The sequence below is a fragment of the Corythoichthys intestinalis genome, chromosome 16 (genome assembly GCF_030265065.1).
Source record: "Corythoichthys intestinalis isolate RoL2023-P3 chromosome 16, ASM3026506v1, whole genome shotgun sequence".
Classification (NCBI taxonomy): Eukaryota; Metazoa; Chordata; class Actinopteri; order Syngnathiformes; family Syngnathidae; genus Corythoichthys; species Corythoichthys intestinalis.
This window is the reverse complement of record NC_080410.1, coordinates 17,196,902-17,212,217: the sequence shown is the minus strand read 5'-3', so window position 1 is coordinate 17,212,217 and position 15,316 is coordinate 17,196,902. Positions and strand designations below refer to the sequence as shown.

Below are 15,316 nucleotides of genomic sequence, written 5' to 3'. Positions count from 1 at the left end.
GACCTTAATGTATCACTTAAGCATGACAACCTATTTAGATATGTTTCAATGGCTTTTAAACAAGCAGTCAACTGAGTGTAAACTTTTTTTTGGGTCACCCTGTATTTATGCCATCACCCCCCCCAAATACAAATAACTTCACAAATAAACTGTCTAATCGAATAATCTATTGAATAAGTGGTTGCTAGAGAATAGAATTAAAATATATATCTGAAACGCTTGAATTATGCGATTTATCGCCCAAGAGTAAATAATTTACTCGAAATGGATTGCTAACAAGCCTTACCGATCTGCTCGTCCTCTGGGATACCCATAATCCTCATGGCATCCATTGTCTCTGCAAACATGTCCTTGTCCTGTTGCCCAGGAATTGTCACATTTCCATTGGAAAGGAAACGGTAGTTGTTGTAATTTTCAAGGAGTAGCTCAGCTAAAGAATTGACAGTGAGATCATGTAAATATTGGCAAATGATTTGTCCGTGAAGTGATGAGAGCACGGAAATTACCACGTAATTTATCTCCAGCTCCTGTGAGCAGGTAGTAGAAGATATGGAATGTCCGTTCTTCCCTGGCTTGACGAATGGCACGGGACTTTTCGAGCAAATCTAGAAACCGATCTGTCAAGAATAATGTTTCAAATGTAGCCCCCCAAAAAAATTTTTTTTTTTAAATTCAAAGACGTGTTGTCCACGCTTTCATCCAACCATATGGGCAACTACAGGCAAAAATAATTTTGGAGGAATAAGGATACAAGTTTCAATATTTGCACCAACAATATAGCCATTGACATCAAAATTGATCCGGATGAATTTGCCCTGCAAATAAAAATTAAAAGAATTACTTAAAGTGGACATTTTAAAAATTAACAAGACCAAATAGTGGGATCTTACAAATCGTGATGAGTTGTCATTTTTGACTGTCTTGGCATTTCCAAATGCCTCCAGGATAGGGTTTGCCTGCAGAAGCTGCTTCTCCAGCTCCCCCTGATGAGAAACAAATGCTCAATGACAATCCCTTCATATATTTTACATATTTTACCGTCACAATTATTTACACCATGTACAAGGTCAATATGTTTTAATCACTGAAATCCTTTGGGGCAGCTTGAGAGAAAACTACAGTTAACTGACATTGCATTTCATAGTTGCAAATTAAAGTACACAGTACATGTCATAGACATACAAGACGAGAAAAGTCAATAGGAATGCCATACACATATACAGAAACAAACACCCAGACAACCTCAACCACCCATCACCAGAATGGAAAGATACTAAAATGAAATGGAAATATTTTTTCAATTTAAACAGTAATAACTTTTACTTGCATTACATTAGTAACCCTTAAAATATATAAAGGTAATTTAGAAAGAAGAAAATAATTTACTGTCCAACTAGGGCAGGGTGATTTTAAGATTAAGATCATAAATTGAAAAATTGGTGGATAACTAACATCGCTCAGAGTCCAATGTAGATTGTTTAAGAAGTTGATTACAAACTGTGAGGTAAACTATATAAAAAATAATAATAAATAAATAAATAATAAATGATACATTTTTGGAGCAGCCACTAGCTGAAGTCTTATATTGTATAAAATAAAACACCCTTTCACATGCTAATGAAAATTGCTCTATTTGCCTTGTTTAACTTTCAAAACAAAGAGATTAAAATGTTTCACTACTCTCTTGTTTGTTTTAATTCCAGATCCTTCAACACTACCATGATTAAAAAAACTGCTTAAAAAAATCGTGAAAAGAATCGAGATTGTACAATATGATACATGAATTGTCATTTTTTCGTTGGTAGGCCCAGCCCTATGTCCAAAAACAAAGTGAATCGTCAACTGATATTTACATTGCCATTATTTATAATCTGTAACATTAACGTAAAGAATAAAATGAATACAAGCAGACTAATTGAATTCAGTGACACCAAAAATTAACCTTAAAGACTGTACTTATTGCAATATAGCAAATCTGAATTGGTGATGCTATTCTTTTACATTTATTGTAATATCCGCGGGTTCTTACAGACAAAAACAGATTTCACATGACATCAGAAGCTGCTTAATGCTTAGTAATTAAAAACTGTAAAACAGATCCTAGACAAAGAAAGAGCAAAACATTTGGACAAGAGCACGCACCGAGTAGCCACAGAAATCCTGCAAAATTCAGCCAGACAAATTTAAATTTCGCTATCAGCTCTGCACGTAACAGAAACTGAAGTTACTTCCTTAATCAAGAGCCCTCCTCCCCTCTTATCCTACAATTGTCTGGCTGAATTTTTTTTTTTTTTTTTTTTTCACAGGAACACGAACCACTGCTGCTAATCTGACGACAAACTTCCTTCAGACTTCCAAACAGCTTGAGTAAGCAACCTCTCCCTCTTTCCGCAACACAACACAATACCCACAGCAACGTGCTCCAATGAGGGTAAGCCGCAGGATGGAGATGAGGAAATGGAGAGGGGAAGGCGATGACAGAAGCAGGTGGGGAGGAAGAATGAATAAAAGGGAGAGAGTCAACTCACATGTGACAGGACCAAGCTGCTCTGTTGATGGGAAGAGAGAAATATGACAACCTCAAAAATGGAACGATGGATGGACACTGATGTGGCTTTGCCTGAACCACACTAGGTCACATTCTGCAGTATGTGTCAAACGCCTGGCAGGCTACGTAGGTTTTCAAGTGTAGCCAGATGTACTTCTCATGTGAAAAACCAAACATCAACGATGATGTAAAGCATCTGGTCTTTATAAAATGTCAAGTCTGAGAAAGTTACTGTATTTCAGTCTCTAAATCAGCACAAGGTAACTAATCTTGAGCGTCAAGCCGTCAACACGGTTTTTCCCTCTTGGAGTAACTATTTTCAATGCCAATAGAGGAGTCATCAGCTAGATAATATATTGATGTGATGGTAGGACTGGGTGATAAATTTCATGAATTCTAGTTTTTTTAAAATTGCGAATGACTAAAAAGTATTTTTTTAATTTAGATTTTTTACAAAAATAGAAATGAGTAATGAGATTATTTCACAAAATCATTTACATATACATACATATATATTTATTTTAATCAATAAATAAAATTAATGTTACTAAAAACAGATTCAAAATGAATAAAAACGGAAATGCACTCGCGTTTCTATTTTTAGGCCCCATAACATAGCCCTACATGATGGATTAAAAAAATTACATAATCCGTTTAGTTACACGCCGCATATTAAAAGGTAAACAATGTGCCAAAGTGTACAGTGAGGAGTTCAGACAGACAGTATAGAGTGATTTGAGGGATGAAGTGAGTATGTCGAATAATATTGTAAAAGGAAGAAAGTTTTGGTTGATTTACCTGATCTTTCTTTGTCTTGTGAGAGGAGGCCACATGAGCCAGATACTGGATTACTTTCTTGGTGTTCTCAGTCTTACCAGCACCAGACTCTCCTCTAAGAACCAAAAGATGATAACAGATCATTCCAACTGAAATACTGAGCAAAATCAAAGCGTGAATATTCTATAACTCACGTGCAAAGAATGGACTGGTCCTCACGATCTACAAAAAGATTGAAAACCAATGATTAGATGGACTATATGTATGTACAATCTGTTATCGTCTGTGTGTCTGGTTTGTATAATGGGGAACACCCCAGCCACAAAACAGGAAATCAACATCCGGCTTCTTGTAATCGAAAAGATCTGCTGAAAGCCAATTACAAACTGTCTGGAGACACTCTTCTGGTTCAAAAACGTGTGATGTGGGTGGAAAAGACAATGCAAATGGAAGACATGCCATTTGCAAAGTGGTGAAAGCTCAGTACGGTAATGGTAAGCTAGAAAACTGCTGACAAAAATGAACTTCCATGGTTGAGATTCAAGGGTTAGGGCTTTTAATTAGAATGTTTTAAATATTAATAAAGCCTTCTGAACACTGATAATTACAATAAAGTGAAGGACTACAGATTGAACTTACCCTGCATCATGCTTCTGTAAGATATGTCAGTAATGGCATAGATATGGGGTGGCATTTCATGTTTCTTCTTTCCCTTGTACATATCAACAATCTCCTCAGAGTAGATTGGCAGATTCTTGTAGGGATTAATGACGACACAGAAGAGCCCTGAGTATGTCTGCAGAACAAAAAGGACACCGTTAAAAATGTCTTGACTAGATTCAAGTTGGCAGAGTCCTCAGGAACAGGCTATTGAAAACATATGTCTTTAATGAGCAATTCATCAGCGTTGAGTGAAGTATTGGCTTTTATTAAACATTTATTTCAAGTTCTGGACAAGTTGGAGCATTTGTCGTCTGCTTTCAGCACAGAGACGAGGCTCCCATGAACTCCGATTTGGTCCTCTCCTATATTATGTAATGTCAACTCCACCCAGAAACGAGTTCAAAATGAAGAGCAAGTATTGCATTATAAAACTAGCATTGCTACATGGCAGGTTACTCAAGTTATTTCCAAAATACCGTAGTTGGAGAATCATTTTGGCTTCAAAACCATCAAATACACCTTTTAAAACCGCAAAAGCTGCACGGCAACCTGGATTTTCTTTCTAGCTCTACCAGAACTGATGGTTTTTGTTGGTTTCCTGATTCTTGCCCTGCCATTCCAAGATATCTCAAACAGGCATTTCCCATGAGAGCCTACAGAGCCTTGAGGCACTCAGAGCATAGTCCTCAAGAGGGCGCAAAGGAGGGAACCAGGCCCAGTGACCGGGTCATAGAAATCATACCATTCATTTCACAGCCCAAGACATGGGGATAAACACAAATAATGAACATCAATTATGATGTCATTTGCATTCCATGTTTTCCTATCAAGGACTGCTTCCTGTTCACAGCCAACACCCATGAGGTAAGTCTTGGGATGGTAAATTATGAGAGGAACTGGGGATAGATGAAAAAGTCATTTAACATGCAATTTGTTCCTATTATAGGCAAGTCTAATATGTCAAGACGTTGGGCATAAAGTTTAAATGTGTACAATGGGTTTGAAATCAAGGCTCTCAAAATTTTCACCACTATGTCTTTTAAGGGTTTGGCTTTCAAGAGAAGAGTCTTCCCCAAACTATATCACAAAAACGTATAAAAATAGAATTGTCCAAAATGCATTATTTTTACGGTTCTAAAATTGCGAGTAACGTAACAGCAAAAGATCTTGGAGGAAAAAATCTGATCAGAAGTCAACAAATCAGCATCAGGACATCTCTACTGTAAACTAAAGGTGCACAAATCATAATTTTCTGACAAATCGCCAATTTTTTTTTTTTTTTTTTAAAGCCTGACTTGCCGACCATGATTTTTTTCTTAACAGCTTGCAACTTGAAAATTCCCACCAATTTGTTTTATTGTAAAAACATTACTTGTACCTTTGTTTTTAACTGCACTCAGTAGTTCTAAAATTTAAGTTTAAAACTTTTCTTTCCAAACTATTACGTTCTACACTCCTTTAACAAAAATTAAAATGCAGCAGTAATTTATTTTACAAAACAAAAATCGCAACATTTAAGGAAATTGAGAAATTTATTTTCAGGAGAAGAGAACTACCAAATTATATTAGTCTTTTTGGCATCTTAACACGCTTTAATGTTGGAAGAGTTTGAATGTGCGCTAAATGTGAGTTTTCACTAAACAGCTATTATCTGACTGGGACACTAAGGCTAGGTTCATACAACAGGTCTTAATGCACGAATCAGATTTTTTTTCGTGTTTTTCCAGACTCGAGTCCGGCATTAACTTGACGGTCTGAACGGGACAAGTCGCATAGAAGTGGACCATTTCAAAGCCGATCGGTCTGAGCTGTCAAGACTCCCGAATCGGAATTCATGCAGCAATTACGTCAGCAAAGAGCAAGAGGCACGAAGGACGGCAGCCATGTAGGCAGGCATTAACGCCTAGCTTTAAGTCTGCTTTTAAGCACGAAGCGGGCTTGACCACAGTCATAAAAAAATAAAATGAAGAAAAGAATAAGCCTTCCGATTTTCATTCTGTGCGCCGAATGAGCAATATTTCATTATTGCACACATGGCCGAGTCGGGGCAAACTGACGCACCTACGTCATTTCACGCACACACGTCAAGGCTCATGTGTGTGCGTGTATGTGTTCTATCAGTCCATATAAACTTTGAATATAAGACTAAACAGGGATTATTAATGTCTGTTATTTGTGTCCTTTTTTGGAAATCAAAATATGATCACTCTGGAATGAAATACAGCTAGCATGTGTAATTTGTTTTGATGCGTCTGCGCATGCGGGTCTCTTTGCTGAGCGCATCTCGGACTGCGAATTAGTGCGCATGCGTGATACTTTAACGGTCTCAATGGACAAAGGCAGTCTGAACGGGCATGCCAAAAAAACAGATATGGCAAAAAAATCAGATTTGTGCATTAAGACCTGTAGTATGAACCTAGCCTAAAACAGTAATGAAACCATCTAGTAGCCGCAAAACAATTACCACACAGTGACGATATGGGAAAACAAAAATTTCACGCCTTCCAACATTAACTTAAAGAGAGGTAGACATTACAATAGTAAAACAGTATGCTGGGGGTCACGAAAGTATGAAAATACTTTAAACGTGCACTATTTTGTTTATATTAATGACCAGGAATGTCTGAACAAATGCTGGTAGGATAATGTGGCTGACTAGACGTGATCTGCGGAAAGGATCAGTTATATCTTTAGTAATTGATGGATCACCCATCCATCAAATTTATTAAATCGGCTTCAGCGTAGTGGATCACATTTCCACAACATTTAAGAAGGAGTACACACAAGTTGAGTCCTTTGTTTTTGTCACACTTACGTATATGAGTCCGGAATAGTATCTCTCCTTCAGGTTGTGCAGCACAGAGGCTTCATTCAAGCAAGTGAGCTCAGCCATGTCTTCCACCTTGCTAAACTTAGGTGGGTTCATCTTCTGGATGTCATCCTTGTTCACCCTGACCTTCTTACCGGAGTCTGCCAGCTCAACCAGGCACTCATCTCCTCGCTCCTCTTTTAGGGAGCCAGCCTCAAAGCCCAGGCGGTCTGAAGGAACCCATACTAGCTTCTTGGAGGCCCAGTCAGCCTGTGCCAAAGGATTGTTGATCAGGTTCCGGTCCGCATATAGATACTTGTTTGGGTCTGCCATGGCAGCTGTTTCAAATTAAAAAAAAATAAAAAAAAGAGAGAAAGTTAGTTATAATTAATAAAACAGAATTATATTCATATGCTTATCACCAAACTAAGTAAAGTCTTGCGAGTTTACCGGACCATAATTTCGCTTGCGTTTCACTTTAACATGCAATCAATAATAAAAAATAAAGGTCATCACAGATGCAATACACAACAGGAAATGTCTGCTTCAGTTGTGTCAGGTCAACATGAAAAAATGTTTTTTTTCATGTTACAAAGACTTGTTATATGTACACCCAAATGAACCACAATATTTTTAAAGTTCCATAACCATATTCCTGTTCACTTCATCTCAATCCCTTGTTACAATTATTGTTTATACTGTGCAAAATTTGCAACACCCAGAGACTCGAAAATACAGTAGACTAGTTATATGTAGAGCCATCGTGATTTCAATGCACATTACTAACCCACATTTTATTCAGCCTAAACCCTTAAGAGCTCATAAACTGCAGCCTGTTGACAGGGAGTGCTGCGGTTAAACGCTAATAGAAAGTGACTCGACGAGTATTACCAGTACAGAGGGGAAAGAAGGCTGTGTGCTTAAAGCAAGCAATAAGCGAAGTATACAAAGAGTCTCTTGGCAATTGACTTCCCCATACATTGGTGAAGTACCCATTTCAGCTCAGCATAGTTTTCCCAGCACTACCAGAGTTGTTGTTGATCTCATGGCTTTCTGACCTGCATAACCAGCAGAGCTGCCTTCCAGCAAATTTGCATAATTAATATGCAAAACATGGAAAATAACACTTGAGGCCTCATACGACCAAGTATAGTCAAAATTATGTCAAATATTTTTGTCCATGACTGAAATTTCAAATTGCAAAATGCTCCAAAGGCACCAGCAAAAGTAAATTTGTCATCTGTACTCTGAAAAAATTATAGACTCAATGTTTCAAAATAGATCATTTTATTTAATAAGCTTGCAACCGTTCAAGCACATTATCCCTGACCTGTGAGAAAGAAAACCGAGGGAGCGCCATTCTTCTCATGACCCCTACATCCCTTGGTTGCAGCTCAACTCAATCATTGCTAAAACTGCCTCCAAGTCTAACTCTTGTTGAACGCCCACATCCTGTGAAACTGCAGAGGGGAAATTGGTGATGCTTTTGTTCCCACTTGGTTCTATACCCCTTTTCTAGGCCTTAGGACACACTCCTGTCTCTCCATAAGACTAACTACCCCCCACTCGTACAACAACCATCCTCTGCTGTTTATCCAATCTTTTCAGGGTCGCATTCCTGCCATACTCACCCTCTGTATCAGGGAGAGACAAAAATTCCACAAATGTCTCTGCTTTATCCACTATTCCTCCTCCCTGATTTTAACGTTTTTGTACCAATTTTCACATACATCAAATTATTACCTCAGAGCATAGTGTAGGCACACCCATCATGAGACTGCATGGGTTGAACAGATGGGAACATATTTTCGACTGTTGATAATTTCAACCCTTAAAAAGAGCACTTAATCACTGTGTGGTATAACTACATCAAATGCACAATAGCCTGTTTGTATGAAAGATGGCTGGTTTGCAGTTTGGTGAAAATGTATTGGGGTGCGTCTTAAATATGCTAAACATACAGTACCAGAATTAAACATCTGCTACATTTCAGTATCTTGCAGTCTCAAAGTCAAACAATAATGGTCGAAAAAGAAGCAACAAGGTCAGTACAAAAAAAAAAAAAACAATTATCAAGAGACTACGTATGTAAAATTATGCTTTAAGGATGTTACTTTTAACACATTTCCAGCAACTTGGTGGCCTTCCTTGCAGACACTAGGTACAAGTGAAAGAGCCATTCTGTTGATTTCTGCTGCACATGCTTGACACAGAAAATTTAGTGACACATTTTCAACTACCTCTCAAGAGAGTGCTTTAATACAAAAATAGCCAACAGCTAATTTGACCAGAACTGCTCTACATTGTAAAGGAATAGGTGCTCCTACCAAACAACTTTAGAATTGGACCTTACCTTCAGACTGACATTGAGTTTAGAACAGCAGCCAAAACATCCATGAAATCACTCTAAAACCCGAGTAGTTTTTGGTTAAGACACCCTTTCTAATTATACCCGACAGGATGAACAAGGAAATATATTTTGTAACAATTTCCAGATTCCTTTTCAGCCTGCAGGGTTAGTCCTATTCCCATTTCATGACAATTTGCACATATGGTTACTCATTAACTTAATACATAGAATTTGGAAAGACACACCGATTCAGAAAGCAACTACTAGTTAAAAAAATATAATGGGGGGGGGGGACCCTTCAGAAATTGAGAAACAAGGAGTGTAAAGGAAATGGTTCCTGAACATCATATATTTCCCCTATTGCCGTTCTAAAAAAAAAACAGGTCAACGTTAGTCTGTAAACGGAGCCCATACATCCTATCAGACTCATTCCTTTCCGCCTCACTGGCTTCCTGAGTTACTGTAATAACCAGGGGTCTTGACGCCTTCTACCACAGAATGACCATGTAGAGGCATACTTCTGCAACTCCCATCCTGCTCCAGCTGAAGGCTTACATGGCAGTGTAGAATTGACTGTCGCATTGACAAGCATATTAACAGCACAAGTGTCAATACTGTTGCGTTTCCAGAAACTTACATCATCAAATCAATGACCCAAACTATGCCTTTTTTTCTTGTTCTATGGATACTATTACACTTATCTGGTTGACATTTATGCATACAAAAAAAAACAAAAAAAAACACTGCAGTGCCTCCGGTGTTTAGTTCTTACACCTTCCCCATTTTGCCATGACCTATCAACTGCCAGATTAGAGTTTCATGCAGGAGTGAGCAACCAAAAGTGATAACAAAAGTATTCAGTAAGAATTTAAAAGTGAGAAAGTGGGACAAGAGAAAAACCAGAAGGAATTGGAAAATAACAGTTACTTTGTCAAAGTTTTTTTAAGGATAGGTGGCATTTGCTTTGGGCACACACTTAACTACTATGGGGCCGTTTACATGGTGACGCTCCGAGAATACAACACATTTCATATTTGCATTTACATGGTTCCGTTTCTATTCGAACGATGTAGTATTCATGCCAGGCACTAGGGGCAGTGCAGTTTTACAAAGTGACAGCCAATAAAGCACTTCCTTGACAACAACCTCCTCAGCCTGGAAGAGGCACAAAAAACGCGAACATAAAATATTTTTAAAATTATAAATATATAATAAAAACAGTCCTCTTCAGTCTCAATGCAGCCTTGCACACACGGTAAGATTCGTTTTCTTGGCCAGAGAGAATATGCAATGTTGCTTTAGCCTTTAAAAGTCTTTGCTAAGTGATCATCACACAATAAATGTTACTCATAGTGTTAGCATAGCATCTGGATTCGTGTTAGCATTAGGCTAATGCTGACGGCGAGCATCCTCTAAACTCTCTAAACTTTTTTTACATATAGTTCGTGGCATCCACGTAGTTATAACTAATTGAAAATCATGTACTGTTTTACTGCTGAGTGTGTATTATCACTAAGTTGGCATTGTCCTTGTAGACGCTACAATATGTGCTCATCTGTCAGCGTGCATTCTAAATAGTTGGAAACCTTTATTTATTTATTTTTAATTTTATTTTACAAACGAAAACAACTTCTAAAACCAGACGAAATTAGTCTTACGTTTTTGTCAACAAAAACAAAGAAACACATTTTGAGATTACTAAAATAGGACTACGACTAATAAGTATTATCGTCCAAAAGACTAATTAATACGAAGACTAAAATTAAAAATGCTGCAAAAACAACACTGATGTAAAGGCGAAGCTTTTCCGCAACACAATCGTTGAGTCTTGGAGTCACAGCCTCACCGTTTAAATGGCCTCTGAGAGAAGAAATGAAAACCTAGCTGGAAAATGGCTTTCCTGCCTTACAGTTCTACATCCCTTCCCACATTACTTTCCACATTCCACAAAACCAGGAACACTTAAACGGCAAGCTGGCAGATGCCATCAGCATAAGCTCAGTTTCCAACTTTCCATCAAGCGATATTTGATGATGCACTTTTGTCAAAATCAGTTCATATACAGAACTACTTTGTTGCACACTGTTGGGGTGCCACAATCTCAACATGTGAATGAATGTATTATGTCTAGCAGAATGCAGAAAATGTTATCCAGTTAAAAACAGACTTTAAAAAGTCAAAATACAAATGACTGCTCTTTGCTTGTCAGCACATTAGGAGGGCACACTAAGAGGGTGTTGGTCTAATAATCATTAGCAAGGCACGCTCTTTATATTGCTCAGATTACATTACTGAGCACACAAGTAGTTGGTTATTTAAGAGGAGTTACTGTAACTGTAGAAAGTGTACACCAACTGTATTGGCTATTATATAAATGAAGTGCCCCAACAGACCACGAAAGAATGCAGAGGGGGATTTAGAAGCACATTTTTTTGTGAGTGGAACGTAGCATGGGCACATTTTGGCCTGACTTTATCACCCGTCTGCTTCAACTACCCCCACCCTCCTCAATTATTCTTTTGGACTTTAGCCTTACCACCTGCAGCCTTTATCGGAGTTCCTCCCTATGAGTATTTGAATAAGGTTAACAGTTTTGTATCATCATTTGAGCAATCGTCTTATTTAAAGATGTGCACAGACTTCAGCTGACATATCACGTCGAATGGGGTCAGAAACAAGTCTCATGATGAAGCATGCTTTAAAAACTTCAGTATCAGCAGTGGAACTGTTGCATAATGTCCAAGAAGTATTAACCACTTTGAAAGAGAAATGCCGAATGTACAATACAGTTTGCAAGGTGGACTATCAAGGTGATAGTCCATTTCATTAATCTGTAGCTCTAAAATTCATAAAGCTTAGTGACTCATTTCAATTGGAAGCACCGAAAGGACCTTTCTATATGTCACATCTCAGATAATAAGATAACCGATCATGTTTTATTCCACAAAGTATACCAAGGCCGGACCAGAGTCCATCTTTGTTGCTAAGAATGCACAATAGTGTGCTTTCAGTTAGGGCAAATATTTCCTGGTATTGTTGGTCTCCTTTTTTTAAACCACACAGGTGTGTGGGGGAGGATGAAGGAAAGGATGGGCTGGGCTAGAGGCAAAAACAACTTAAAAAACAAACGACTATGAGAAGAAAGCCACGGGTGAAGGAAAGAGAAGACAAAGAACGAAGACAGACTAAGACAAGAAAATATGGAAACCTATGAATACCGAAACGATCTCTTCAGAATATAAACTGATATTACAAATTAAAGACCTAATGTTTTGCTTGCATGACAAAATTTTAGTTTAGTCTTAATAGAAACTAGACACACAAAATTAAAACAAAAAAAAAAGATAATACAATCAACTAAAGTACAGTCGAACCAATGTACTGTTAACTTACAGTATTTGCTTATAGGGCATGCCGATTCTAACAGTGTATATTGGTACACTACCTTGAATTTGGTTTAAAAATGTGATTACATCACCTTTGGCATTCTTAAATCATTTCATACTTTGAATTGAAGTAAAATGCGTGTTAAAATAATCATTACTCGCCTAGCCCAACAGCATGATTGACATGATGCCACCCATTAATTTCTCAACAGTTTTGGCGCAACTTACTCAAACGCTGAGATGACCGGTTTCACTGTTATGATAAAAACATCAAAACAACTGTCAGATGCAATCCATTTGAGCTTTTTATGTTTTCTCAAACGAATCGCACCTCTAAACAGCAAGCTTGAGATGACCATGAGCTACAATGTGGAGTTACTTTCTGAAATCAAGGAACCAATCAAGTCAAGAATATCACAAACCCATGAATGACGAAAGACAATAAAAACAAGTTCATTGTCTGCATTAGTATACCGTAAACGTCTCCAAGTCCTAGGTGGTCTTCATTATAGACATGGCTACCTTGCAAACAGGGAATGGGGAAAATCTTGGCAGGAGGCTCACAGTAGAACGGCAGTTAAAGTGGCAAAAATGCTTGCTCATAGAAAATCGATAGCACAATATATTAGCATCATGTACTTTGTGGGTCTAAGCAACTTATTCTAAAAGGCAATAATGCTACAATGTCAAAATGTTCGATCGGACATCATCAGACACTATTAGGACGCTCAACACACACATTTTTATAACTCAGCTACTTTTTTACGTGGAGCATTACTCGCCAAATTACAAGCATTAAAAAGACTTTAATGTGGCGAGTTCACACTGATTTCAAAAGGTGGAAGCAGACATTCGCTGAAAAGAAAAGGCCATTTCTGATTACACCGATGAAAGTAAAAAGGTGCTGCTCTCCACTTTTCCTGAGACCACAAACACATTGTACCATTAAAATAAATGAAAAAGCAGACATTTCACAGCTTGTTCAACTATAAAATGAGCCAAGTTTGGAAGCACAAGTGTGCGTTTGCAACCGCATTTGCAAACACAAAGATGTGCAATCTGACTGTGCAAATTGTTGCTGTAATCCTCACATTTAAAATCATTTTGTCTGCATGTGGGGAAAAAAATATTCAACATTAATTTGTAAAATGTTCTGAAGCAATTCAACATTTTAAACCCTAAACCTGTTAAAAATCTAAACAATATGAAGATTAGGCATAACTTCTTTGTTGAACAAATTGAAATGTAATAATTATACATGTTTTTACACAAATATCTTAAAAAATACATATACCAATACAAATTCTATCATGCCCTGAAAAATACCTTGGGTAACTCACATCTACTACAGCCGATTGCTTAATCACAAGACAAACTGGTTTTTACTTGGTATAATTTGAATGATAATTTTAAAGGTCACAGCTTTCATATCCACACATTCATCTACTTTAAACTTGCACACTCGAAAAGTGTCTTGCTATAGGATCATTTTGATGCTAATCGTTGGATTTGAAAATAAATTCCCATAAATTGCAGGATACACATATTGACAGCCAGGTCAAATTTGATCATTTCTACCATTTAGCCATGTGAGCAAAGGTCTGATCATAAAATGTGCCTAAAAAATTGAATGATTGATGATGAAAATGATTTTCCTATGATTTGTTTGCACTAAGACTGATGTATTTTCCCTGCTTGGAAAGTAGCTAAGTGCAACAACTAGAAATGCCCTAAAGTCATGAACCTAAATAAGAAGTAACAGTGGACGCTTCATTATAAAATATTAATATACAGTATACAGTAGAAATTGTGGTGCAAAGTCAATTCCCTCTTCCACTTTAATAGTTTGAAAACTACAGTTTTGCCTCTCACATGGCACATAATGTGCACACTGAGACTTTTATTAACCCTTTACATTGCACTCATTTAACTCATTGGCTGCCATTGACGGCACTAGATGTCCAATTCATTTTGACTGGGAGGAGTATGAGCATTCACAATCAGTCCCCCCTAGTTTAAATGAATGATAGACGGCCAAGTCTATCATCGTCAATGGCAGGCAATGAGTTAAATACAATTGAAATTTTAAAAATAAATAAATAAAATAAAATAAAGTAGTGTGATATGATCCAATATGGCAATGGAATATTCCAGTAAAACATTGCAATATTATTCGACAACGCTTGTCAAACAGTTTTTACGTTTTCAGATGAATGGAAAAACAGAACATGTTGGCTTAACTCATTCTAATAATTACAAGTTACTGCAATTTTTTTTCAGCAATTACAGCTAGCTAGCAAGCTAATGCCATATAGCTGGTCCCACATATTTGTAACAACAATTGGAAAATCAGTTTTTTTAAAAATGTGATATTATAATGACTGTAGTTGTAGATGTAGATGTCTAGTATCCATTGTCTATGGTTGTGGCTTGCATCAAACGAGAACCACGCATGCGCATGACCTTGACTTGTGATGTCACATGGTAAGATGGCGTCCGTGGGAAATATTGACATACTTGAGGTTAGACATGTGCCGATTAACGGTTTCAAGGTATACCGCGGTATGAAAATGTCAAGGTTTCAAAACCGCCAAAAATTTCTGTCATATCATCCCAAGGTATTAGCTACTTTTTATGTCCCATAAATTCATGGAGATATCCCTGGCTTGCAGCTGTAAGGCTCAAGCCTCCCCCACCAGTTGTTGCTCAGTGTCAGTGAGTCAGCTGTGCATCACGATGGCTGGAGGAGGTGAAACCCTTGAACTTTTATTATTTTCATTTGA

At 37.5% G+C, this 15,316-nt stretch overlaps 1 protein-coding gene across 2 annotated transcripts in view; it reads right to left on the bottom strand.

The window, feature by feature from the left end:
- Positions 1-15,316, bottom strand: part of myh9b (myosin, heavy chain 9b, non-muscle) — a 39,730-nt gene that overhangs the window by 22,053 nt on the left and 2,361 nt on the right. The window contains exons 2-10 of one of the 2 annotated variants that reach the window (XM_057860727.1): positions 6,804-7,135; positions 3,965-4,121; positions 3,520-3,547; positions 3,347-3,440; positions 2,529-2,549; positions 891-983; positions 752-815; positions 507-605; positions 287-430 (exon numbers count right to left, since the gene is read on the bottom strand). In XM_057860727.1, coding sequence (XP_057716710.1) covers positions 287-430; positions 507-605; positions 752-815; positions 891-983; positions 2,529-2,549; positions 3,347-3,440; positions 3,520-3,547; positions 3,965-4,121; positions 6,804-7,130 — 1,027 coding nt within the window. In that variant the 5' untranslated portion in view covers positions 7,131-7,135. The remainder of the gene's footprint in view (positions 1-286; positions 431-506; positions 606-751; positions 816-890; positions 984-2,528; positions 2,550-3,346; positions 3,441-3,519; positions 3,548-3,964; positions 4,122-6,803; positions 7,136-15,316) is intronic. The other variant, XM_057860728.1, reaches the window with a different exon arrangement.